Source organism: Oncorhynchus keta, chromosome 15, assembly GCF_023373465.1.
Source record: "Oncorhynchus keta strain PuntledgeMale-10-30-2019 chromosome 15, Oket_V2, whole genome shotgun sequence".
Classification (NCBI taxonomy): domain Eukaryota; kingdom Metazoa; phylum Chordata; class Actinopteri; order Salmoniformes; family Salmonidae; genus Oncorhynchus; species Oncorhynchus keta.
In genome coordinates this window covers 21,225,408-21,252,409 of record NC_068435.1, presented here as the reverse complement: position 1 = coordinate 21,252,409, position 27,002 = coordinate 21,225,408, and the positions used below count along the sequence as shown (strand labels likewise).

Here is a 27,002-nt window from a genome sequence, read left to right as displayed (position 1 = left end):
CCATGTTTGTTAATCAAGCAGGCTGTAGGCCAGTGAAACAAAGAAACATGTCCTTGCAGTCCCTGCAAAGCTATCTGTGTGAGAGAAGCGGCTGGAACGATCCTAAGTGGTTGTTTTCATGCTGTTTGAAGACAGGTATACCATATGAGATTTGCTTCACTAAATTCATGTCCAGTAGTGTGAATCAACCACTCTGTTTTGTCTCCTTTCAGATGGATCTGAGGCTATTTTCAATAGCAACATTATTAGGAATATTATGTTCCTGCAGTGCACAGCAAGGTAAGGTTATTTGACTTACACACACACACATTGTTTTAGGGCTACATTTGACATTTTTGTGATACACCTAAAACATGAGTCTACTTTGTGCATCAAAAAGCAATGAATAGAAGACATTCTTCAGACTACGATATTGTGGTAGAGGAGGTTGGACTAATGGGATGATGTCATATATTGAGCTGCCTACAGATACCAGCTGCCTGTCCTCAGCAACATGACTCGCAATTGAACAGATTGGAAGAAATTAAAAACCATGTTGAGCCAGGAAGAGAGGAAAAATGTAGTTAAAAATCTGCATCCCAAATGGCATCCTATTCACAATGAATTGCACTACTTTTTGACCATAGTAAAGCAAAATAGTGCACTATGTAGGGAATAGAGTGCCATTTGCAATGCACATTTTCTGAATGCTGCCTCTTGGCAAATAGTTGTGGCTGTCTTCAAAAAGATGTATTGTTTCTTCCTTTCAGAGGGCAGTGATTGCATCAAGGCCAATGCACAATCATGTGGGGAATGCATCCAAGTGGCAGAGAAATGTGGATGGTGTACAGACACTGTAAGTTGTTTGAAAGCACATGCTTACAGAGGCACAGTCTTGAGACTTATCTCACTGGAAGCAGCGAACACAAGTGTTTGTGTTAGGAGTTGAACAATGGCAGGGATATGATTTGAATACCAGTGTATGGGCACTTGCTGTGAAATAGTTGCCGCCAGCCCAGAGCTGTTGTGAGTCACGGGAACAGAACTCACCCTGACGCTTCCTGAGGTTTACCGGTGGTTGGCATCTAATATGTTGCATTACCGCTGCCAACTGAACTATACATTACTCTTTGTGATACAAAATGGGAAAAGGGGAACCCCAAAAATGTATTATATACAGTACCAGTCAAACGTTTGGACACACCTACTCATTCAAGGGGTTTTCTTTATTTTTACTATTTTCTACATTGTAGAATAATAGTGAAGACATCAACACAATGAAATGACACATGGAATCATGTAGTAACCAAAAAAATGTTGAACAAATCCAAATATATTTTATATTATTCAAAGTCGTCACCCTTTTGCCTTGACAACAGCTTTGCACAGTCTTGGCATTCTCAAATCAAATCAAATCAAATTTTATTTGTCACATACACATGGTTTGCAGATGTTAATGCGAGTGTAGCGAAATGCTTGTGCTTCTAGTTCCGACAATGCAGTAATAACCAACAAGTAATCTAACTAACAATTGCAAAACTACTGTCTTATACACAGTGTAAGGGGATAAAGAATATGTACATAAAGATATATGAATGAGTGATGGTACAGAGCAGCATAGGCAAGATACAGTAGATGGTATCGAGTACAGTATATACATATGAGATGAGTATGTAAACAAAGTGGCATAGTTAAAGTGGCTAGTGATACATGTATTACATAAGGATGCAGTAGATGATATAGAGTACAGTATATATGTATGCATATGAGATGAATAATGTAGGGTATGTAACATTATATTAGGTCGCATTATTTAAAGTGGCTAGTGATATATTTTACATCATTTCCCATCAATTCCCATTATTAAAGTGGCTGGAGTTGAGTCAGTGTCAGTGTCAGTGTGTTGGGCAGCATCCACTCAATGTTAGTGGTGGCTGTTTAAGATAGAAGCTGTTTTTCAGTCTCTCGGTCCCAGCTTTGATGCACCTGTACTGACCTCGCCTTCTGGATGATAGCGGGGTGAACAGGCAATGGCTCGGGTGGTTGTTGTCCTTGATGATCTTTATGGCCTTCCTGTAACATCGGGTGGTGTAGGTGTCCTGGAGGGCAGGTAGTTTGCCCCCGGTGATGCGTTGTGCAGACCTCACTACCCTCTGGAGAGCCTTACGGTTGTGGGCGGAGCAGTTGCCCACCAGGAGGCTCTCGATTGTGCATCTGTAGAAGTTTGTGAGTGCTTTTGGTGACAAGCCGAATTCTTCAGCCTCCTGAGGTTGAAGAGGCGCTGCTGCGCCTTCTTCACGATGCTGTCTGTGTGAGTGGACCAATTCAGTTTATCTGTGATGTGTATGCGGAGGAACTTAAAACTTGCCACCCTCTCCACTACTGTTCCATTGATGTGGATAGGGGGGTGTTCCCTCTACTGTTTCCTGAAGTCCACAATCATCTCCTTAGTTTTGTTGACGTTGAGTGTGAGGTTATTTTCCTGACACCACACTCCGAGGGCCCTCACCTCCTCCCTATAGGCCGTCTCGTCGTTGTTGGTAATCAAGCCTACCACTGTTGTGTCGTCCGCAAACTTGATGATTGAGTTGGAGGCGTGCGTGGCCTCGCAGTCGTGGGTGAACAGGGAGTACAGGAGAGGGCTCAGAACGCACCCTTGTGGGGCCCCAGTGTTGAGGATCAGTGGGGTGGAGATGTTGTTGCCTACCCTCACCACCTGGGGGCGGCACGTCAAGAAGTCCAGTACCTAGTTGCACAGGGCGGGGTCGAGACCCAGGGTCTCGAGCTTGATGACGAGCTTGGAGGGTACTATGGTGTTGAATGCCGAGCTGAAGTCGATGAACAGCATTCTCACATAGGTATTCCTCTTGTCCAGATGGGTTAGGGCAGTGTGCAGTGTGGTTGAGATTGCATCGTCTGTGGACCTATTTGGGCGGTAAGCAAATTGGAGTGGGTCTAGGGTGTCAGGTAGGGTGGAGGTGATATGGTCCTTGACTAGTCTCTCAAAGCACTTCATGATGACGGTACCTTAGCTTTCTTGGGAACAGGAACAATGGTGGCCCTCTTGAAGCATGTGGGAACAGCAGACTGGTATAGGGATTGATTGAATATGTCCGTAAACACACCGGCCAGCTGGTCTGCGCATGCTCTGAGGGCGCGGCTGGGGATGCCGTCTGGGCCTGCAGCCTTGCGAGGGTTAACACGTTTAAATGTCTTACTCACCTCGGCTGCAGTGAAGGAGAGTCCGCATGTTTTCGTTGCAGGCCGTGTCAGTGGCACTATATTGTCCTCAAAGCGGGCAAAAAAGTTATTTAGTCTGCCTGGGAGCAAGACATCCTGGTCCGTGACTGGGCTGGTTTTCTTCTTGTAGTCCGTGATTGACTGTAGACCCTGCCACATACCTCTTGTGTCTGAGCCGTTGAATTGAGATTCTACTTTGTCTCTATACCGATGCTTAGCTTGTTTGATAGCCTTGCGGAGGGAATAGCTGCACTGTTTGTATTCGGTCATGTTACCAGACCCCTTGCCCTGATTAAAAGCAGTGGTTCGCGCTTTCAGTTTCACGCGAATGCTGCCATCAATCCACGGTTTCTGGTTAGGGAATGTGTTAATCGTTGCTATGGGAACGACATCTTCAACGCACGTTCTAATGAACTCGCACACCGAATCAGCGTATTCGTCAATGACGCAATACGCAACATATCCCAGTCCACGTGATGGAAGCAGTCTTGGAGTGTGGAGTCAGCTTGGTCGGACCAGCGTTGGACAGACCTCAGCGTGGGAGCTTCTTTTTTTAGTTTCTGTCTGTAGGCAGGGATCAACAAAATGGAGTCGTGGTCAGCTTTTCCGAAAGGAGGGCGGGGCAGAGCCTTATATGCGTCGCGGAAGTTAGAGTAACAATGATCCAAGGTTTTTCCACCCCTGGTTGCGCAATCGATATGCTGATAAAATTTAGGGAGTCTTGTTTTCAGATTAGCCTTGTTAAAATCCCCAGCTACAATGAATGCAGCCTCCGGATAAATGGATTCCAGTTTGCAAAGATATATATATATTATTACCCTACCAACTAACCCTATACTCATTAAAACCATCACCTTATTCCACTACTTTAAACCTATCTGATCCTACCCCAGGCCAACGGCCTGAGAGGACGGGTCACTACCACTCAACACAAGTCAAATCTCGTACCTCGGGCCGCCCAAGTGGCGCAGAGGTCTAGGGCACTGCATCGCCGTGCTTGAGGCGTCAATACAGTACTGGGTTTGATCCCAGGTTGTGTCACAGCCTGCCACAACCGGGAGACCCATGAGGCGGCGCAGAATTGTCCCAGCATCATCCATGTTATAGGCTGACCAGACCGCTCGCATCGCGTGCGCTAACGAGCGTCTGCGTTGCCAAGGGCTAAAATAGAAGTCATTCCTATTTCTGATGCAGATCGCGCTGCAAGTCCTGCCTCTCTCATCTCCTCATTGGTTTATAGAAGCAGGCACCCACGTGCTATCTCCTCATTGGTTATACCCACGTGGGTGATTGAAAGACTAACTGTTTTGCCGGTTGTCGTGGTAATACTATGAAAGTGTAGATGCCAATCACCATATAAGTTCAAAGATGAAAAAGCCTGGAAGGAGGAAAGATAACGAGAAACGATTCGGTTGACCGTTTTATGTGTGGATTAATTGTCGGAGTAGAGGACCTTGTGCATTTCAGGTAAAATAACAACTCAATGTTTATATCCCAGGACAAATTAGCTAGCAACAGCAAGCTAGCTAAATAGGACAAATTAGCCAGCAAGTGCAAGCTAAATAGCTAAATTGCCATACATGTTTAATGCTCTATGTCCCCAAATTAATGTTGTCATTGGTTCAGAGTTTGTTTTGATAATTTAACCTGCTTGTTGTGATCGCGTTTGGTGTAGGGGGACAAAATAAATGTGTGCACGATGGCACACGATGGTGCACGATGGCGCACGATGGCGCACGCACCCAACGGGTTTGGGTTCCCTGTTAGGGGAGGGTTTGGCTGGCCGGGATGTTCTTGTCCCATCACGCTCTAGCCACCCTTTGTGGCGGTCTGGGCTCATGCACTCAGACTTCGGTCACCACTTGTACAGTGTTTCCTGGTGTGGCTGGTTTCTGGGTTAAGTGAGCAGTGTGTCAAGAAGCAGTGCGACTTGGCAGGGTAGTGTTCCGGAGGACGCATGCCTCTCGACCTTTGCCTCTCCCGGGTCCGTTTGGGAGTTGCAACAATGGGACAAGACTGTAACTACCAATTGGATATCACGAAAAAGGGTTAAAAAAAGTAATCTCGTACCCGTAAATATTTCTCTGCAGCTGTCACCACAACATCTATCTTCTGTGACTTACCTTCCATTTCTGCAGTACAGTTGATAACCATTGCTATGAACACTAAGAAGCCAACCTTACTGAAACATACAAAGCGGACAACCCTTCAAATGATTTGATTCAGGTTTTTCAGCAACACCCGTTGCTAACATGTGTGTAAAATCGAGCACACAGCCATCCATCCAATCTCCATAGACAAACATTGGCAGTAGAATGGCCTTACTAAAGAGCTGTGTCTTTCAATGTGGCACCGTCATAGGATGCCACCTTTCCAACAAGTCTGTTCGTCAAATTTCTGCCCTGCTAAGGCTGCCCCGGTCAACTGTAAGGGCTTTTGTTGTGAAGTGGGAACGTCTAGGAGCAACAACGACTCAGCCGCGAAGTGGTAGGCCGCACAAGCTCACAGAATGGGGATTCTGAGTGCTGAAGCGCATAGTAAGTAAAAATCGCCTGTCCTCGGTTGCAACACTCACTACTTAGTTCCAAACTGCCTCTGGAAGCAACATCAGCACAATAACTGTTCGTCAGTAGCTTCATGAAATGGGTTTCCATTGCCGAGCAGCCGCACGCACACAAGCCTAAGATCACCATGTGCAATGCGAAGCGTCAGCTGTGGTGATGTAAAGCTCACCGCCATTGGACTCTGAAGCAGTGGAAACGCGTTGTCTGGAGTGATGAATCACACTTCACCATTGGCAGTCCGACTGATTAACCTGGATTTGGTGCATGCCAGGAGAACGTTACCTTCCCCGATTCATAGTACCAACTGTAAAGTTTGGTGGAGGAGGAACAATATTCTGAGGCTGTTTTTCATGGTTCGGACTAGGCCCCTTAGTTCCAGTGAAGGGAAATCTTAACGCTCCAGCATACAATGACATTCTAGACGATTCTGTGCTTCCAAATTTGTGGCAACAGTTTGGGGAAGGCCCTTTCCTGTTTCAGCATGACAATGCCCCTGTGCACAAAACGAGGTCCATACAGAAACGGTTTGTTGAGATTGGTGTGGAATACCTTGACTTGCCTGCACAGAGCCCTGACCTCATCCCCATCTAACACCTTTGGGATGAATTGGAATGCAGACTGCAAGCCAGGGCCTAATCACCCATCATCAGTGTCCAACCTCACTAATGCACTTGTGGCTGAATGGAAGCAAGTCCCTGCAGCGATATTCCAGCATCTCGTGGAAAGCCTTCCCAGAAGAGTGGAGGCTGTTATAGCAGCGAAGGGTAGACCAACTCCATATTAATGCCTATGATTTTGGAATGAGATGTCCGACGAGTAGGTGTCCACATACTTTGGGTCATGTAGTGTATATCACTCATTGCCCTATACCTCTGTTCTGGTACATATGTACTATTCAGAGGGATCCTCTCAGAATCCTTTATTCATCTTCACCCTTCATCCTCCCTCCTCTACTTTCTTCTACTTTCTTCACTGCTTCAGCATACCACACCTTCTGCACTACTCTGAGGCTGGCAACCTCAACCTTCCTTTCTCGCACCGAACACCGCCGATCCCCAGCAACATGAGCACCCCTAGAGTTGACCCGCAGCTTTTCCCACCGAAACTATACCACTCCTCTGTCCCATCTCTGCACATATCCCACATTTTGGAATCCCCCGACTACACACTGCTTCTACATGCCCATAAACGTGACACCTAGAACACCGCAGTGTAGTCGGCACAAAAGTTCTAACAGCATAACTCATATATCCTAACATTCCTTTGTCAGGTAAAAACTAAATCAAAGTTCAAAATAGCAGGCTGTCACCTGTTTCACCACGCTCTCCACTGGGTCTGAGTCACACCAAACGGCAGGTGTCACAAACACCAGGAATCTTCAACTTCAATTGCTTCACCTCCGCACTTAACGGTTTCCCAGAAATCCCTCCATTTAATGGTGCCCTGTACCTTAGCTCAAAGCAAGATACAGGTCTTTCCCCAAGTTGCGTCGCACGGAGAGCCTGCTCCCTCTGATCTGAAGAAACACAAACAAACGTGACAATTCACTTCGGGTTAACTTCACCCACTCGACAGCACCCACAATATTTTCCACCCAACTTGAAACCACTCATGGATCTGACTGAACTTCTGACCGAACTTGCTCCTTCTTCATACTGCAAAATCATCAGAAATGTCATATCACAATGAGTGCTTCAACATACACTTCAATGAGTGTATGTTGACTATTTTGAAAACCAATAAAAGAAGTAATTACAAATAACATAACCCACATTTTCTTGTTTTTTATTTGTCATATTTGTCTCTGTGCAGGACTTCCTGAAGCAGGGAGAGTCTAAGTCAGCACGCTGTGATGAGCTACAGTCCCTGATCACGAAGGGCTGCACTAAGGCCAGGATTGAGAACCCCCGGGGCAGCATCTCCATCAACAAGAACAAGGCTGTCACCAACCGCAAGAAGGACATGGCAGAGAAGCTGAAGGCTGACCAGATCACTCAGATCCAGCCTCAGAAACTCACCCTCAACCTCCGATCCGGTAATGACCTGACTCCTGACATGTGCTGATATTTGATCAGTTTGACCTTTTAGATCATAACGAATAAGATGGACATAGGAGGACCTGATCCTCGATCAGCACTCCTACTCTAAGAGGTTTTGTGAATATGGGCCCTGCCTCCTGACCTGACCAGCTCATTGGCCATGTAGCTATATGATACTTTATCTAAACATGGCATATTAGAATATGCAATCTTTCTTTTCTGAATCCAAGTTTTCAGGCAGAATCCTGTTGATGTTTGTAAAATATTGAATGATGAAGAGTCTTCATGTTCTCTTAATCTATTCCATTCCCTTCTCACATGAAGGTGAGGCCCAGACCTTTAAGTTGAAGTTCAAGAGAGCAGAGGACTACCCCATCGACCTCTACTACTTGATGGATCTCTCCTTCTCCATGAAAGACGATTTGGAGAACGTCAAGAATCTGGGGACTGACCTGATGCGTGAGATGAAGGAGGTCACCTCAGACTTCAAGATCGGTAAAAGACATGAAACTTCACATACTCAAAATGTTCAAAGTAAGGTCATTCAGAAAGAAGGAAGGTAAAACCGCTCATTGGGTACTTCACTGTGGCTATCCTCTGTTCCAACCTGTGTTTGTGTATTTTGTAAGGGGTTGGGATCAGAGCAAAAGACAGATTTCAATGGACTGCAAGGGAAATGGATCAATGAAGTATCTTGTTGTTCTTCTTCTCAACATTGGCTGTTTTCCTGACCAGGTTTCGGCTCCTTTGTGGAGAAGACGGTGATGCCATACATCAGCACTACCCCAGCCAGACTGCTGAACCCCTGCACCAGCACCAACAACGACACCTGCACCAGCCCCTTCAGCTATAAGAACGTGCTGAAGCTGACTGAGAACGGGCAGGAGTTCAACAGCCTGGTCAGTAAGCAGCAGATCTCTGGAAACCTGGACTCCCCTGAGGGAGGATTCGATGCCATCATGCAGGTGGCCGTCTGTGGGGTGAGTGACCTGACCTGGGCCATAGTGGGATAGTCTCACTTCAGGGCCTGTAATCATAAAGCATCTCAGAGTAGGAGTACTGATCTAGGATCAATGTAGCCTTTTTGACCATGATGAATAAGAGTACATGGACGGGGGGACCTGATCCTAGATCAGCACTTCTAATCGAATACACTTTTTAAATACCAGCCCAGAAGTACAGAAAGCTTCATAATCGGCTAGAATGGTTCATGATTGGTTCATGACCAGTCAGTCCAATGCATTACAACAAATAATTAGGATTCACTGAAAAAGCTGGATGCATTTGTTTTCTTTTGGGGGCTCTAATTGGATGTGTTTTACCCCTCCCCCTGCAGGATGCCATTGGCTGGAGGAACGTCACACGTCTGCTGGTGTTCTCTACTGATGCTGGCTTCCACTTGGCTGGAGACGGCAAGCTGGGCGGCATCGTTCTGCCCAACGATGGGAAGTGTCATCTGGAGAACAACATGTACACCATGAGCCATTACTACGTATGTGTTTCTCTACTTACTCTATACTTTCCAGCCATTTTGTATTGCATTTGTTTTTATTGTAGTGTATTGACATTGTGTATTTTGCATGCTGAACTCACAAAATGACTTTCCATGTACACGGACAATAAAGTTTAGGGCTGACCCCATTTAGTTTACTGGTCGATTGTTGGGTCAATGGGCTGTTGGTCAACCGATATTTCTTATTGTTGGGTCAATGGGCTGTCGGTCAACCGATATTTCTTTAGTCGAGCAGTAGCAAAAAATGTTATCATAATAATATCATGGTGTACAAGACACCTGTCGGATTTGCGCCTATCTGAGTGGACTGATCCATTGTGGAGGCTGTGGGGATGGCACAATCCATCACTCTAAAACATGTGCTGCTGAAATTGTATATGGTTATATTACACAAGAACAGTGGTGCAACACAAATAAAATAATATTATTTTATAAAAAATAAGCTTTCTCCCATGTTAGATAGTGGTCACTGTCTTAAGTCAGTTAGGATCGCCACTTTATTTTAAGAATGTGCAATATCAGAATAATAGTAGAGCGAATGATTTATTTCAGCTTGTATTTCTTTCATCACATTCCCAGTGGGTCAGAAGTTAACATATACACTGAATTAGTATTTGGTAGCATTGACTTTAAATTGTTTAACTTGGGTCAAATGTTTTGGGTAGCCTTCCACAAGCTTCCCACAATAAGTTGGGTGAATTTTGGCCCATTCCTCCTGACAGAGCTGGTGTAGCTGAGTCAGTTTTTTAGCCTTACTTACTCACACACACTTTTTCAGTTCTGCCCACACATATTCTATAGGATATTCTATAGGATTGAGGTCAGGGATTTGTGATGGCCACTCCAATACCTCGACTTTGTTGTTCTTAAGCCATTTTGCCACAATTTTGGAAGTTTGCTTGGGGTCATTGTCCATTTGGAAGACTCATTTGTGACCAAGCTTTAACTTGACTGATGTCTTGACATGTTGTTTCAATACATCCACATCATTTTCCTTCCTCATGATTCAATCTATTTTGTGAAGTGCACCAGACCCTCCTGCACCAAAGCACCCCCACAACATGATGCTGCCACTCCCATGCTTCACAGTTGGGACGGTGTTCTTCGGCTTGCAAGCCACCCCCTTTTTCCTCCAAACATAACGATGGTCATTATGGCCAAACAGTTCTATTTTTGTTTCATCAGACCAGAAGACATTTCTCCAAAATGTACAATCTTTGTCCTCGTGGGCAATTGCAAACCATAGCCCTTTCATGTACTCCCTGTTCACCCACAACTGTGTGGCCATGCACGCCTCCAACTTAATCATCAAGTTTGCAGATGACACTACAGTGGTAGTTTACCAACAACGACGAGACGGCCTACAGGGAGGAGGTGAGGGCCCTCGGAGTGTGGTGTCAGGAAAATAACCTCACACTCAATGTCAAAATAACAAAGGAGATGATCGTGGACTTGAGGGAGCAGCCACATATCCACATTGACGGGACAGTAGTGTAGAGAGTTGAAAGTTTTAAGTTCCTCGGCGTACACATCACGGACAAACTGAATTGGTCCACCCACACAGACAGCGTTGTGAAGGTGGGGCAGCAGCGCCTCTTCAACCTCAGGAGGCTGAAGAAATTCGGCTTGTCACCAAAAACACTCAAACTTTTACAGATGCACAATCGAGAGCATCCTGACGGGCTGTATCACCGCCTGGTACGGGAACTTCTCTGCCCATAACCGTAAGGCTCTCCAGAGGGTAGTGAGGTCTGCACAACGCATCACCGGGGGCAAACTACCTGCCATCCAGGACACCTACACCACCCGATGTCATAGGAAGGCCATAAAGATCATCAAGGACAACAACCACCCGAGCCACTGCCAGTTCACCTCGCTATCATCCAGAAGGCGAGGTCAGTAAATGTGCATTAAAGCTGGGACCGAGAGACTGAAAAACAGCTTCTATCTCAAGGCCATCAGACTGTTAAACATTTTTGGTTTGTTTTTGGTCAAAAAAAGACTGAAATCACAAGGAATTCAGCAAAAATATATATATATATTTAGGAAATCTGTTCCCAAGTATTCCTGCAAATAAAAAAAAGAGACATGATCGTGTCTCAATGTTATCGAAGTATGAAATGATTGTTATTTTCAAATACATTACATTTTTGGGCTAAGTTGTAGTCAATTTGCAGTGTACAAATTATTACAATTATGTTCCGGCGACTCTACCATCAGCTCTGACAAAAATCATCCCTTGGCTGAATCTAGTTGCCTACCCCTAGTATATGGTATAACATGCTGTATGACTGGCACGTCTCAGTGGTATGGATCATTGGATCTTTGTTTTGACATTTTCATCTTGCATTTCTTTTCAATTGACAGGACTATCCATCCATTGCCCATTTGGTCCAGAAACTGAGCGACAACAACATTCAGACCATTTTTGCTGTTACTGAGGAATTCCAGCCTGTTTACAAGGAACTGAAGAACCTCATCCCCAAGTCAGCAGTAGGAACTCTGTCCTCCAACTCCAGCAACGTCATCAAGCTCATTATCGATTCTTACAACGTGAGTTTAACTCCCTAACTTTGACTTGGAATGGCTGTTTGATGTAAAGCTAATAATTACTGTGCAGGAAATAAATACCTGGGATGGTTCCCAAATGGGACCCTATTCCCTATATAGTGCACTGGGCCCTATTCCCTATATAGTGCATTGGACCCTTTTCCCTATATAGTGCACTGGGCCCTATTCCCTATATAGTGCATTGGACCCTATTCCCTATATAGTGCATTGGACCCTTTTCCCTATATAGTGCACTGGACCCTATTCCCTATATAGTGCATTGGACCCTTTTCCCTATATAGTGTACTGGACCCTATTCCCTATATAGTGCACTGGACCCTATTCCCTATATTGTTCACTGGACCCTATTCCCTATACAGTGCATTGGACCCTTTTCCCTATATTGTTCACTGGACCCTATTCCCTATACAGTGCACTGGACCCTATTCCCTATATTGTTCACTGGACCATATTCCCTATATAGTGCACTGGACCCTATTCCCTATATTGTTCACTGGACCCTATTCCCTATATAGTGCATTGGACCCTATTCCCTATATTGTTCACTAGACCCTATTCCCTATATAGTGCACTGGACCCTATTCCCTATATAGTGCACTGGACCCTATTCCCTATATTGTTCACTGGACCCTATTCCCTATATAGTGCACTGGACCCTATTCCCTATATAGTGCACTGGACCCTATTTCCTATATTGTTCACTGGACCCTATTCCCTATATAGTGCACTGGACCCTATTCCCTATATTGTTCACTGGACCCTATTCCCTATATAGTGCACTGGACCCTTTTCCCTATATAGTGCACTGGACCCTATTCCCTATATTGTTCACTGGACCCACTGGATTCCCTTTTCCCTATTCCCTATATTGTGGCTACTGGATTCCCTATATTGTTTGACCCTATTCCCTATATAGTGCACTGGACCCTATTCCCTATATTGTTCACTGGACCCTATTCCCTATATAGTGCACTGGACCCTATTCCCTATATTGTTCACTGGACCCTATTCCCTATATAGTGCACTGGACCCTATTCCCTATATTGTTCACTGGACCCTATTCCCTATATAGTGCACTGGACCCTATTCCCTATATTGTTCACTGGACCCTATTCCCTATATTGTTCACTGGACCCTATTCCCTATATAGTGCATTGGACCATATTCCCTATATAGTGCTTTGGACCCTATTCCCTATATAGTGCACTGGACCCTATTCCCTATATAGTGCACTGGACCCTATTCCCTATATAGTGCACTGGACCCTATTCCCTATATAGTGCACTGGACCCTATTCCCCATATAGTGCACTGGACCCTATTCTCTATATAGTGCACTGGACCCTATTCCCTATATAGTGCATTGGACCCTATTCCCTATATAGTGCACTGGACCCTATTCCCTATATAGTGCACTGCTGTTCTTCTATTGACATATTTTGTGGAAATTATCTGTATGTTGTTTGATATTCTCTGTCATCTGTAAACTTCTCTGTGTGTTGTTTGATATTCTCTGTCATCTGAATAACTTCTCTGTGTGTTGTTTGCAGTGCTTGACTTGTACTAAAATAAGTGCCGGTAGTCATTTTGGATGCCGGTACTGTTTATATTGAGGTGCAGGAGCTCCACAATACTTTTGATCTAATATTCTAGAAGAGGAACAGGAACTCAAGCAGCAGAACATTAGAGGTGCTTGTACTCCGCTCCAGTGAGCTCCTGCCCAGGTCAAGCATTGGTGGTTTGATAGTCTCTGTCATCTGAAGATATTCTCTGTATGTCGTGTGATAGTCTCTGTCATCTGAAGATATTCTCTGTATGTCGTGTGATAGTCTCTGTCATCTGAAGATATTCTCTGTATGTCGTGTGATAGTCTCTGTCATCTGAAGATATTCTCTCTATGTCGTGTGATAGTCTCTGTCATCTGAAGATATTCTCTGTGTGTCGTGTGATAGTCTCTGTCATCTGAAGTCATTCTGGAAAACGGCAAGCTGCCTGAAGGTGTATCCATAACATACAAGTCCATCTGCGAGAACGGTTGGGTTGGAACAGGAGAGAATGGAAGAAAATGCTCGAACATCTCCATTGGAGATGAGGTAAGTGTGAGCTAGCACAGCCTTCCTTAGTCATCTGGTCTCTATTGAAATATGGGTTGAGAATAAAAATGTGTTACATCTGGAAAAATGTCTAAACCATCCAAGATATTTTAGGAGTTTACTAATGAAAAACAAGAAGAGGGGATATCGTTGAGACTATTTATTGTCAACTTTTCTGCTCAAGAGGTCTTTCCCAGTGCCAGTGTCCAGGAGTTTACTGACGGGTGATTCCAGCTGTTGAGGAAAACTCGTTCCAAGGATCAGGCAGAGCTCATTATCCAGTCAATAAGAGTTTATTCAATCAAATGCATGGGAGATTACACTCAGAATACATCTGAGAGGAAACTCAAAGTTACAGAGTCACACACAGTCATTATATACTTCTTACACAAAGAGCTGCTTGAGAGATGAAGGGTACTTAGCTCCACTTCCTTAAAGCATTATACACCAGTTCTCACAGCCTACATGTCTAAGAGAGGGGTGTGATGAGTTCTTTACAGCCTATTCAGCTGCATGAAGATTTTAACATTGAGCAAGGCCTCTGGAGTCCATAGAGATAAAGAGCCAGCAGCAAATCACTCCTGTGAGAAGAGGAAAACTAAACAGTCATGGAAAATTACCAGTTGAATAGCACTATATAACTCAACCATTTTGCATATCATTTAGACTGTAACAAAACCATTTTACACAGCATTTAGACTAACAAAACCATTTTACATAGCATTTAGACTAACAAAACCATTTTACATAGCATTTAGACTAACAAAACCATTTTACATAGCATTTAGACTAACAAAACCATTTTACATAGCATTTAGACTGTAACAAAACCATTTTACATAGCATTTAGACTAACAAAACCATTTTACATAGCATTTAGACTAACAAAACCATTTTACATAGCATTTAGACTAACAAAACCATTTTACATAGCATTTAGACTAACAAAACCATTTTTTGCCGCAATACAGCATAATGGACGTTTAGTTTGGAAATGACTAACATTTTGTGCATGCGCAGGTTGACTTTTCGACTAAATCGCCCTAATACCTTCATCCTATCATCTAGGTGTCGTTTGAGATTGCCATCAAGTCCGAGAAGTGTCCGCCTCAAGGCAAGTCCGAGACCATTACAATCAAGCCCCTGGGTTTTACTGAGAATGTAGAGATCGTCCTCAACTTCATCTGCGAATGTGAATGTTCCAAAGATGGAAAACCTCTCAGTGAGATGTGCCACAATGGCAACGGGACCTTTGAGTGTGGAGCCTGCAGGTATGATATAAAAACAGTTGTTTTAGTTCTACTTTTTTGGGTGTGAAATGTTGTTCTGAAACCATACGCTGAGTGCATGTGTGCATCCCAAATGGCACCCTATTCCCTATATAGTGCACTACTTTTGACCTGAGCCCTGCAGGCCTAGGGTGTCGATACGGGTGTCATTTGGGATGCATACTAAGTCTCTTGCTTTCTCTCAGGTGCAACGAGGGCCGTATTGGCAGACTGTGTGAGTGCAGTACAGACGAGGTGAGGACGGACGACCTGGACGCTAACTGTCGGAAGGACAACGGTACAGACATCTGCAGCAACAACGGAGACTGTGTTTGTGGAACCTGTGAGTGTAAAAAGAGAGAGAACCCAGAAGAACGTTACAGTGGGAAGTTCTGCGAGTGTGACAACTTCAACTGTGACCGCTCCAGCAACAAACTCTGTGGAGGTAGGACCCGTGGCTTGCCCCCTTAGTTTGAGTACTTTTATACAAGTTTTCATTGACACATTGAATTCATTTGACACTGCTGCGTACTGTAACATTACCACAACCATTATGAGTAGGCTAATTTAAAGAATAAACAACTGAACGAACCTCCATTTTCTCCACCCCTTTCCTCAGACATGGTCTGAAAGAAAATGTTTTAGATTTGGTGATTCTTCAAATGGGTGGTTGAGTTGTGTAGGCCTAGCATTGATTGAACCTTTTATTTTCTCCCCTCCTCCTCTCTACTAGGACATGGACGTTGTGAGTGCAGAGTGTGTATCTGCGATGCCAACTACACAGGCAGCGCCTGCGACTGTTCCCTGGACACCTCCACCTGCCTAGCAGCCAACAAGCAGATATGTAATGGCCGGGGCACCTGCGAGTGTGGCGTCTGCAAATGCACCAACCCCAAGTTCCAGGGCCCCACCTGTGAGATCTGCCCCACCTGCCCCGGAGTCTGTGCTGAGCACAAGTGAGCCTGACAACACAGGGTGTCTAAGCAGTCTTTTAGTTTGTTTGTGCGATCTGTTTTTAGGTATTTTGTATGGACTTTTATCATGTTACCCCTGGTTACAGACCAAATTTAGCTCTGGGACAATGACGTTTGTTTTATTGATGATTGTCCTCTACAGGGACTGTGTTCAGTGCCGGGCTTTTGACACAGGAGAGAAGAAGGACACGTGTGAGAGGGACTGCAGCTACTTCAACCTGATCAGAGTGAAGGACCGGGACAAGCTACCCCAGCCAGCCGACCAGTCCTACCCCCTATCCCACTGTAAGGAGAGGGACGCCAACGACTGCTGGTTCTACTACACCTACGCCGTCAGGAACCACACAGAGAGAGAAGTCTACGTGGTCGACACTCTGGGTGAGTGGACGGATGTTGCTGCTCAACTCTCTGAAAGAAATACAAATATTTGATTATCCATTTTAAGAATAGCCTGGCCTAATGGCTCGATGTCTGTATAGCATTTTACAGGCTGTGTCACTAATCAAACCTTTTGACTAGGGCCCTGTGGTCTCTGGTCAAAAGTAGTGTACTACAAAAGGAAGTTGTGCACTACAAAGGGAATAAGATGCCATTAGGGACCACACACACAGTGTAGGCCCATGTCCATTGTATGTGATTATCTGTAAATGCAGAATGTTGCCATTGACTCTACATATGTGTGTGTGTGTGTGTGTGTGTGTGTGTGTGTGTGTGTGTGTGTGTGTGTGTGTGTGTGTGTGTGTGTGTGTGTGCCCTTTTGTGCTCCAGAGTGCCCAGCGGGTCCTGACATTATCCCCATTGTGGCTGGCGTGGTGGCGGGCATCGTGCTGATCGGCCTGGCCCTCCTTCTCATCTGGAAGCTGCTCATGATCATCCACGACCGCAGGGAATTTGCCAAGTTCGAGAAGGAGAAAATGAACGCGAAGTGGGACACGGTAAGGCGGATCACACCAACAAACTTGCTTTCAGAAAATAAAAATAATTGATATCAGTGCCTTTGGATGGTTTTTATGTGTGCCTTGTTATCTCTTTGGCTCAATCTCCCCTTTATTTATGTTCTGTGCCAACAACTGCAGCACAGAAACATGGCCCTGGCATGCTGCTCAGGCTGAGACAGACTTTATTCACCTCTACCTCTATGGGCCTTTCCCTGGCTAGGCTAGGCTAGGGTGGCAGTGCTGCCACCATCTGTCCACTCATCAGTACTACATGTCCATAATAGGTAATAAAGCTGATGTTACCAAAAGAAGCTCAATCTAGCTGCTCAGTGTGCTCTGAAGTCATAGCAACAGTATTCCATGTTCATAGTATAATGACAGTGCACTTGTGTGCTAAGAGAGACTATAGCCTCTGGTCTAGGGCCAAATGGCACACTATTCCCTATAGAGTGCACTACTTTTGAACAGAGCCTTGTGGGCCTTGGTCAAAAATTGTGGAAGTGCACTATAATTGGAATAGGGTGCTATTTGGGACATAATCTCAATCTCAAGAGCATGGCTTTTGCTATACCATTTTGGTTGGATATGTTTGTATTCTGTATGTACACTATTTAGTAGGTTAAATACTTCAACTTGGATTTTATTTTACTTTTTTTAGTAAAAACAGTAGAAAAACAAACAAACATTTGTTTTTACTAAAGAATAAATTAAAACAAACAGAATTTGATAAAGAACGAAACAGAGTTGTGATGTTGTATTGTTAACAAGATATTAGTTAATCAAGTCTTCCTGGTTTGTGAATGATATCCATTTCTCCCAGTTACTTTCAAATACTGGTTTTTGGAGTCTTTAGGCATTTGTCAAGTTTCCATATTAAACATTTATTGGATTATACTTTGCCATTCTTCAAATTGTGCGGCTTCTACTTTATACCAGTTCCTGGTAATGGTGGCTAAGCCTTTCTGCTTTGCTTGAAACCATCCCTCCATCCTGTCATCTTTTACTGCTTCACCTTCTTTTCATGCTCTTTCTTGTCTTTCTTTTCTCGAACCCCTGTTTGTCTCATTATCGACCATAGCAAGAGAATCCTATATACAAGGGCCCTATTAATACGTTCCAGAACCCAAGCTATGGGAGTAAAGTCGTGGTCCTATAAGGCTCATTTTGTGTTGCCCATCTTTCTTTTCCCTTCTTCCTGCATGTACTTTACTTTCCCTTTGGAGTGTTTTCCACCCCCCGTTTTCAGCTCATATGTTCATTCTCTTCTTCAAGACAAAAGCTGTAAGAAAACCATTTTCTCATTTCAGCAGTGAGTTTAAGGTTTATGGTACTGAGGCAAATTGAACAACACATTTGTCTAAGAAATTAACTTTGACTAAAACATAAAGAGAAAAAAAAGACGACCACATCTATTAAATGAGTTAAGGTTTAACATGTATTTCACTGCATGTTGTGTGTGCCATTAACATGCTATATTATTGGACATGTGACTGCTTTGTTCAGAAAATGTTGAAAATATTATTGTCCAAACCATGGAGCGGCTGCTCTGGATCGATTTAATTTGAAACAAACTGTGATTTGTGAAGTGGCTCCAACCTGATTATTCTCTTTTTGGGCTACATTCCAAATGGCACCCTGTTCATTCCCCTATGGGCTCTGGTCAAAGGTATAGCACTATATTGGGACATTTGGGACAAAGACATAGTATTTGCCTCACTCTCTCTCTTTACTTGTCTTTTGCAGGGAGTGAATCCCATCTACAAGAGTGCCGTAACAACTGTTTTCAATCCAAAATACGAGGGCAAATGATGGAGCTTCCTCTGTCATTACAACACTGTATGCAAAAGAACATGGAAGGAGGGGTGTTTGTATGTTCACTTTGTTTTTTTAGTTGCCAAATAATAGCAGGGCATTTAGCCACTATTTCAGTATGTTTTACTAACTGCTTTTTCTATGCATTGTTTGAATTGTACAGTATGTATAAACTTGGGTTTTAACTTGTTTGTGGAACTTGAGAGAATCCTTTAAAACTGATGTTTTGCCCCTGGATTGGTAGGGTCATTGAAGGTGTGGTTGTGCCTTTCAAAGAACCGTGGAGTCATTCTTTCTGTTTTGAGGGTGAAATTGGATGTCGATATTGGACAAGATATGTAGCGATGGGACAGTAATAAATTGTTATGTGTACAGTTTGTAGGCAATGGATTCTGTCTAAGCCATATTTTAGTGACAGAAAAGGTCTGGAAGCAAAGGTATGTTTCTTTTCAATGACTTTCTTCAACCTGAACAATCAGTTTAATCATTTTTGGGGTTTGTCACGATATTTGTGAATCTTTATAAATTAAATGACATCAAGTACAGTAGTGGTATTATGGGTTTCAGGTTTACATTTTTTTGTTTTAAAGAAGACTCAGGTCCCTATTAAACTCCTCATTAATAGCAATGCCAAATATGACATAACTCACTGCCTTCTCGTTTTAAGTGTTTTGTTTCAGTTACAGAAATGTAATTCTGAATGGGGTTCTGAATGTTTTTTTAATTGACCTAAAGCCCCAGCTTTCTTTTTTGCTGTCAAATCATTCTCACCTTAATCCTTTTCTAATGATGGTTGATGGTTTGATCAAACTCGTCTTCCATTGAATAATTGTAATTACATTTCAGTTATAAACATCAGTGTTATGGGAATGACGTCAGTCAGATCTTTGTAAAATTTCAAACATCCCACTTAGTTGTAAGAACACGCCGTGCTCTTTGTTTTTAAAGGGTATTTTTAATCATCTTTTATTTCACATTTTGCAATACTTTATTTCTTAAATAAAGTTCCAATACAAATTACCCTAACATTGCTACATGCTGCATGTGTGTGTGTTAATGATTGTTTAATGTGTCCTTGCTTTATCTTACTGTTAGAGAGAATCCAGTGGAATGTATCCAATGTTACAATGTTCAGGGAATCCAGCTTTCTACTCACTGCCCATCTTGTGCTACCCACATGTTTTCTACAGTTAAAGGTCCAATGCAGCTGTTTTTATCTCAATATCCAATCATTTCTGGGTAACAATTAAGTGATTGTTTTCAATTAAAATGATCAAAAACAAACAAATAGCTTCTTAGCGAAGAGCAATTTCTCAAGCAAGAATTGTTATTGTCTGGGAGTGGTCAAAGTGGGGAAAGGAAGAGAGGATTGGAACTCTTTCTTATTGATCGATGAACTATACTAAACTAAAATATTAATGCTACGTGTAAAGTGTTGGTCCCATGTTTCATGAGCTGAAATAAAAGATCCCTGAAATGTTCCATACTCACAAAAAGCGTATTTCTTTGAAATGTGCACAAATTTGTTACATCCCTATTAGTGAGCATTTCTCCTTTTCCAAGATAATCTATCCACCTGACAGGTGTGGCATATTAAGAAGCTGATTAAACAGCACGATCATTACACAGGTGAACCTTGTGCTGGGAACAATAAAAGGCCACGTGTAACCACGCCAGCCCAGGACCTCCACATCCAACTTCTTCACCTGCGGGATCGTCTGAGACCAGCCACCCGGGCAGCTGGTGAAACTGGGTTTGCACAACCAAATAATTTCTGCACAAACGGTCAGAAAACGTCTCAGGGAAGCTCATCTGCGTGCTTGTCGTCCTCACAAGGGTCTTGACCTGCTCCAAAACCATCATTTAAAAAAGCCAGACTACGGTTTGCAACTGCACATGGGGACAAATATCGTACTTTTTGGTGAAATGTCCTCTGGTCTGATGAAACAAAAATAGAACTGTTTGGCCATAATGACCATCGTTATGTTGGGAGGAAAAAGGGGCAGGCTTGCCATCCCAACCAAGAAGCACGGGGGTGGCAGCATCATGTTGTGGGGGTGCATTGCTGCAGGAGGGTCTGGTACACTTCCAAATAAATGAGATCATGAGGGAGGAAAATGACGTTGATATATTGAAGCAACATCTCAAGACATCAGTCAGGAAGTTAAAGCTTGGTTGCAAATGGGTCTTCCAAATGGACAATGACCCCAAGCATACTTCCAAAGTTGTGGCAAAACGGCTTAAGGACAACAAAGCCAAGGTATTGGAGTGGCCATCACAAATCCCTGACCTCAATCATATAGAATATTTGTGAGCAGAACTGAAAAAGTGTGCGCGCAAGGAGGCGTACAAACCTGACTCGGTTACACCAGCTCTGTCAGAAGGAATTGCACAAAATTCACCCAACTTATTGTGGGAAGCTTGTGGAAGGCTAACCAAAATGTTTTACCCAAGTTAAACAATTTAAAGGCAATGCTACCAAATACTAATTGAGTGTATGTAAACTTCTGACCCACTGGGAATGTGATGAAATAAAAGCTGAAATAAATCCTCTCTACTATTATTCTGACATTTCACGTTCTTAAAATAAAGTGGTGATCCTAACTGACCCAAGACAGGGATTTTTTTTACTAGGATTCAATGTCAGGAATTGTGAAAACTGAGTTTAAATGTACTTGGCTAAGGTGTATGTAGACTTCCAACTTCAACTGTTAGTATATTTAAAACTGAATACTTTTAGACTTTCAAGAATTTTACTGGGTGACTTTCACTTGAGTCATTTTCTGGTAAGGTATCTTTACTTTTACTCAAGTGTGATAATTGGATACTTTTTACACCACTGGATGCTTGAGTTGTGTGGCAGCAACATTGCCACTGCAGCCAGGGAGGGGAACAAGGGCATTCCACAGGATACAATTGAGTTGGAGGCACAGCGTTCTATTAAATGGGTTTGAGGGACCTGCACTCCAATGTCGGTTGGGAGAATGCCCAATAGTTTAAATTAGTTTTGGTTGAAAGTGTTAGGAAAATGTCTACATTGTGAAAGAGGTCTGACCTCAAAGGGTCTTCCTGGTTGAATTTTTTTTTTTTAAATAGTTCCATCACATAAAATGTAAATCCCAGGTATATTCACTGATTTATGTGAAAAGGTAAGTTTTGTACAGATTGACCTCTCCCTATCCCGAACCTGAATGAAGTCAGGCACCAGCAGGCAGCACTGCAATTGAAAAAGACTGCTTTTCTATGCGTCTATTATTTATGTGTCCGTTAGGTAGTCCATTCCCAAGGTAATCAATCACCTAGATAGAGGACTCATGTTCACTATACTATGTAGCTACAACAGATGGAACGTTCTCCTTTTGGGATTTGAGCTCATCAACACAGCGCGCTCTACAGGTGATTGGTGCTAGCCGCCGGCCAATCAGGATGCGTCTTTTGTTGCAAAGTTGTTAACCCCCAACAAGACAGTTATCTTCTCCTATTCGTTAGCCAGCTAGTTTTGATAGCTAGCTAATCTTCTTTAAAATTAACCTTGTAATTTCCTGATTTCAACAACGGATTAGTTCGGCGTAGGCTTTCCGATACGAAAATCCGAAAACAACTCCATTGAGATTTTTTGACGATACTGTTTGCTACGTTTCACTTATGCCGTCTGGCCATTTGGGGATTCAATCTCATGATCATCAGAAATGTTCTCACCCATCCTGGAGTAAATGTAATGGTACGTTTTTCTGATATCTTTGACTTCATCAATTTACTGATCGAAACTGTCTCGTGAAAATCGGTTTGTTTGCAAGATGGGTAGCTAGACAGTTACAGTTATTACAATTTAATCGAATGGCAAGTTGGCTTGCTGATCGACGTGACATCGGTGGTTGGCTAACGTTATAGTCGCGAGACAGCTTCATTGTTAGCTGACGTCATTGTTTTTGTCTTGCTAAGTACAACTGTGTTCTATTGTTTTGGCTTGCGATTGTGTTGTAACTTGTCATTGGTTTTCAAAGGTTGTTCGTTCTGACGTGCGAAATGGAAAACAAAGTGTTTTTTTTATATTGTGTGGAAAAAAAGGTCAACCAGCTAACGTTGCGGTCATTTCCAGAAAGTGTCATACTAAAATCTGATGTATCAACTGGGCAATACCGTTGTAAATTGGCTAATACGTTTTATAACCACTAACGTTAATGTGAATGTCACGTTATAGCTAACTAGTTTACGTTAATGCCATCAAGGAATGCATTTGATAGCTAAACACTGCCAGCCAACTACCAGTGATCTAAAAAGGAACTGCACACATTCAGATTTAGGGTGTGTTTGTAAATTCAATCTGCAGTGCCAGAATGCGCTCTAGGCGTTCGTAAATTCAGAGCGCACACACTGGAAGGTCAGACTGAGGAGTAGGGTTGATCCGAGCGTTCTGACCTCACAACAGCAGTCAAGCACCCAGGCTAGTTGGCTAGCTACTTCCAGACACAAATGAGAACATCTCGCCCTAGCAGTGCTGGTTAGGCTGTTTTTATCAGTGGAGGTTGCTGAGGGGAGGACTGCTTACAATCATGGCTGGAATGGAGTCAATGGAGTGGGATCAACCACATGGAAACCATGTCTTTGACAATTCCATTGACTATTCCAGCCATTATGAGCTGTCCTACCCTCAGCAGCCTCCTGGTTTTTGTTATCCAGAGCATTGGTGACTAATTTTGCTGCTGACAATTTAATTATGCGCTTTTGCAGAATTTTATTGACACCTGCTGTATGTTGAGCATTTGTAAATTCCTTGGTTATTCTGAGCTCTGGCACACTCGTCTGAAATTGGAGTAGATAGCCAGAGTGAATTTACCAACGCACCCTTAGTAGTTGAAATTCGACTGAAGGAATCTGTGATGACCAATGCCAAGTCGTTTGGAATGATGGTAATTAACATAATACACCTGTGGAGTGGCTTGCTCAAGCTACCCCTAGCCCTGGCCCCTGCATGTCAGAGACAAAACACTATACTTGTCCTGGGCCTGTATTAAATGATGTTGGTGAAGGAGGGATGATTTCAGGATCAGTTTAGCCTTTTTTGATCATGATGAATAAGATGACATGGACGGGGGGACTGAGTCTTGATCAGCACTCCTACTCTGAGGCACATTTTGATTTAAGTTGCTCTTTGCAATTGGAATCGCTGTCCCAGTCCCATCCTACCAACATGATGACCCCTATAATTACCAACACTCAAAGAAATTATAACTCATATGTGTTTTTTATTCCCATTCAGATCCCAATAATGCTGTCTTTTGAAATGGATTACCCAGGGTGGAATCTACAGCTCTTGGATCCTGGCTAGACCCGATGTCTGCCATTACTATAGGTAAGCCCAGATAATGTTTTTATAATATGGGCTTTAGCACCAGATGCCTCTGCTTGCCATTCAGCATTAAGGAGTTATAGGGTTAAGGCCCTGTGACAGACTAGCATACTTTCCAGCAGTACACTGTGATCATGACTCTCAGATCCATTAAATTACACGCGGGTCATTTGGAGGAAGGCATCTTCTGTACAAGGGAGTTTTTTGTTAAGAGCCGTACGCTCGGTCTGAACATTAACACGCATGCGGTACAGTTTTGGAAGCGTCAGAGAAATACATTTCACAAAACACTGTTTAATAATATACATTTTTAAAATCTCCCCCTTCGATATTGTCTCATTGTTGTAGCTCCCCAATGGACTCTGGAGGCGAAGGTCGAGTCAGGCGTCCCCTGAAACATGACTCGCCAAACCGCGCTTCTTAACAACATCGGCATCCGGCCCGCCACAAGTAGTCACTAGAGCGCGATTAGCCAAGTAAAGCCCCACCCGGGCCAGACCCTCCCCTAAGCCAGACGACGCTGAGCTAATTGTGGTCGTGATACAGCCCGGGATCGAACCCGTGTCTGTAGTGACACCTCTAGCACTGTGATGCAGTGCCTTAGGCTGCTGCGCCACTCGGGAGGCCCTGATACACACCTTTTTTATAGGGTTAGGGTTCCCACACAGTCATATTTCCATGTTACAGCACTTGTTTACGGAAACAGACAGAAGTCAGTGGACTAGGGATAATTAGCTGTCTGCGCCTCTGAAGACCAGTGTGTAAACGGAAGACGGACGCCATAAACGTGTTGTCATTGAAAAATACTGTCGGCTGCAACTGAGTTAAAACAGTGTACAGTACAGTGAAGTTATTTTGAAATATGAAAGAGATTTATGTTTCTAGAATGATACCGTTATTAAGAATTGATTGACGTTAGATGGGAGTATTGGCTGTTTTGGCTTCTAGAGCCAAACAGAACATGTAAGGTCCTTGGACTAAGGAGTAAGGTTAGGCTCCTTTAGTTCAATATTGGGCTTACATTAAAGAAACTGGAGATTGGTCCATAGGGCAGGAGCCTCTGGCTTGGAAAGGCTTACTTATTCAAGGTACCAGAACCCTTTATTTTGAGATTCTTAATTTTTCCAAATATTAAAATTTGAACCCACATAGTTCTGTTGGAGAGGGCCACTGTTGTAGGATTGATCACAAGAAGGTGACATTTTTTAACTTTGAAAATACTTTTGGAAGCTTTTCAGTTTTTACCTTACTGGTAATTTAGTCACTATTTAGTGAATGATCACTATTTAGTGATGGTTTATTTTAAATTTATAATATAATTATTTAAAAAAAACTTGTTCATGTTTCATCTCAAAGGTTTTATTTTATTATACATTTTATATAGGATCTAGGTGTGTTATCACTGCATCAGCAAGATACAGCAAACCCCCTCTAAATGTACAAATCACACGTAAAACAGAAGCAGGAGAAAAATGTGCATGATAATACACCAGGTACACTCTTACCTTATTTGCACACACTGTATATAGATTTTTCTATTGTGTTATTGACTGTGAGTTTGTTTATCCCATGTGAACTCTGTTGTTTTTGTTGCTTTGCTTTATCTTGGCCAGGTTGCAGTTGTAAATGAGAACTTGTTCTCAACTGGCCTCCTTGGTTAAATAAAGGTTGAAATAAATAGAATGTTACTGTGACAATTCAGAATGATTTAGTCACTGATGATGAATTGGCAAATGTAGGCTATTTAGTTTGCAATCAATTAGGGACATGCAGCAAAATATTCTGTAGTGTCAATGCCCCTTTGTTATTGCAATCCCAAATGTAACCTGAATCTAACTAGTTCTCCAAATTGTTTACTTGTTTACTTTTGGGGCACTGTGGGGGCGCTTCGCCCCACCCCCACCGTCGCGCACGCGCTCGGAACCGTGTGGGAATGGCTGTTCGATGATCGGTGGGTTGGGCTGCTCTGTGCGAACGGAGCGTTATAAAGAGTTTTTAATGTCCGCCATGTTGGCCATGGCGTACTCAACCACCGATAGACAGCGAAGCCTCTGAAAAAATAGACCGAAAGAGAGCGACCAAGATCCGGGCCTTCCCGGCTCCGTTCGACGCCCTAAATATAGCTTTCAACCAGTCGAACCGTAGATTTCTGAAAAACAACAGTCATCCATGAAAGCGCAACAAGAGACCGTTGTGAATTTTAGGAGATCGGATAGATTTATGTTGCATCTCGAATTATAAAAAATGAGTAAATTGTCGTTTCGTGCACGGGCGCTGGACGCGTCCAAGCCACTACCCGTCTTCCGATGTGAGGATTTACCAGACCTGCACGAATATGCATCTATTAACCGGGCAGTGCCGCAGATGCCGACGGGGATGGAAAAAGAAGAGGAATCGGTATGTTTTATAGTTCGAAATTCTGAGAAGAAACACGTTAACTTATTTTTATATTTTGAGAGGTGTTACTCTTTTTTTCTGCGCAAGTTTGCACAAAATGGCTGCCAATTGTATTTTCAAAAAGACGACGAAAAAGTGATGTAGATACCATGCTAATAATACACTAATACACTTTACAAATCACTACGAGTTATTAGTTCTATTTATTGTACTATATTCTGGTTTTAGCTGTTTGTTTTCGCTTGAGATGATTTTCAAAGTACAA

At 43.2% G+C, this 27,002-nt stretch overlaps 2 protein-coding genes across 5 annotated transcripts in view; both read left to right on the top strand.

Moving 5' to 3' along the window:
* LOC118370782 (integrin beta-1-like) overlaps positions 1 to 20,472 on the top strand; it is a 30,788-nt gene extending 10,316 nt beyond the window's left edge. For all 3 annotated transcript variants that reach the window (XM_035755922.2, XM_035755924.2, XM_035755923.2), the window contains exons 2-15: positions 213 to 279; positions 750 to 835; positions 7,596 to 7,818; positions 8,147 to 8,317; positions 8,558 to 8,802; positions 9,159 to 9,314; positions 11,703 to 11,888; positions 13,858 to 13,998; positions 15,067 to 15,269; positions 15,473 to 15,711; positions 16,000 to 16,222; positions 16,383 to 16,618; positions 17,009 to 17,175; positions 18,922 to 20,472. In XM_035755922.2, the coding sequence (XP_035611815.1) occupies positions 213 to 279; positions 750 to 835; positions 7,596 to 7,818; positions 8,147 to 8,317; positions 8,558 to 8,802; positions 9,159 to 9,314; positions 11,703 to 11,888; positions 13,858 to 13,998; positions 15,067 to 15,269; positions 15,473 to 15,711; positions 16,000 to 16,222; positions 16,383 to 16,618; positions 17,009 to 17,175; positions 18,922 to 18,987 (2,409 nt within the window). In that variant the 3' untranslated portion in view covers positions 18,988 to 20,472. The remainder of the gene's footprint in view (positions 1 to 212; positions 280 to 749; positions 836 to 7,595; positions 7,819 to 8,146; positions 8,318 to 8,557; positions 8,803 to 9,158; positions 9,315 to 11,702; positions 11,889 to 13,857; positions 13,999 to 15,066; positions 15,270 to 15,472; positions 15,712 to 15,999; positions 16,223 to 16,382; positions 16,619 to 17,008; positions 17,176 to 18,921) is intronic.
* Positions 20,473 to 22,459: 1,987 nt separating this feature from the next.
* LOC118370783 (enhancer of polycomb homolog 1-like) overlaps positions 22,460 to 27,002 on the top strand; it is a 48,863-nt gene continuing 44,320 nt past the window's right edge. Inside the window, exons 1-2 of one of the 2 annotated variants that reach the window (XM_035755926.2) lie at positions 22,460 to 22,711; positions 24,251 to 24,343. Coding sequence is in view for 1 of the 2 variants with exons in the window: in XM_035755925.2 (XP_035611818.1) it covers positions 26,585 to 26,737 (153 nt within the window). In the remaining variant the exon portion in view is untranslated. Of the gene's footprint in view, positions 22,712 to 24,250; positions 24,344 to 26,280; positions 26,738 to 27,002 lie in introns of those variants that run through there. The other variant, XM_035755925.2, reaches the window with a different exon arrangement.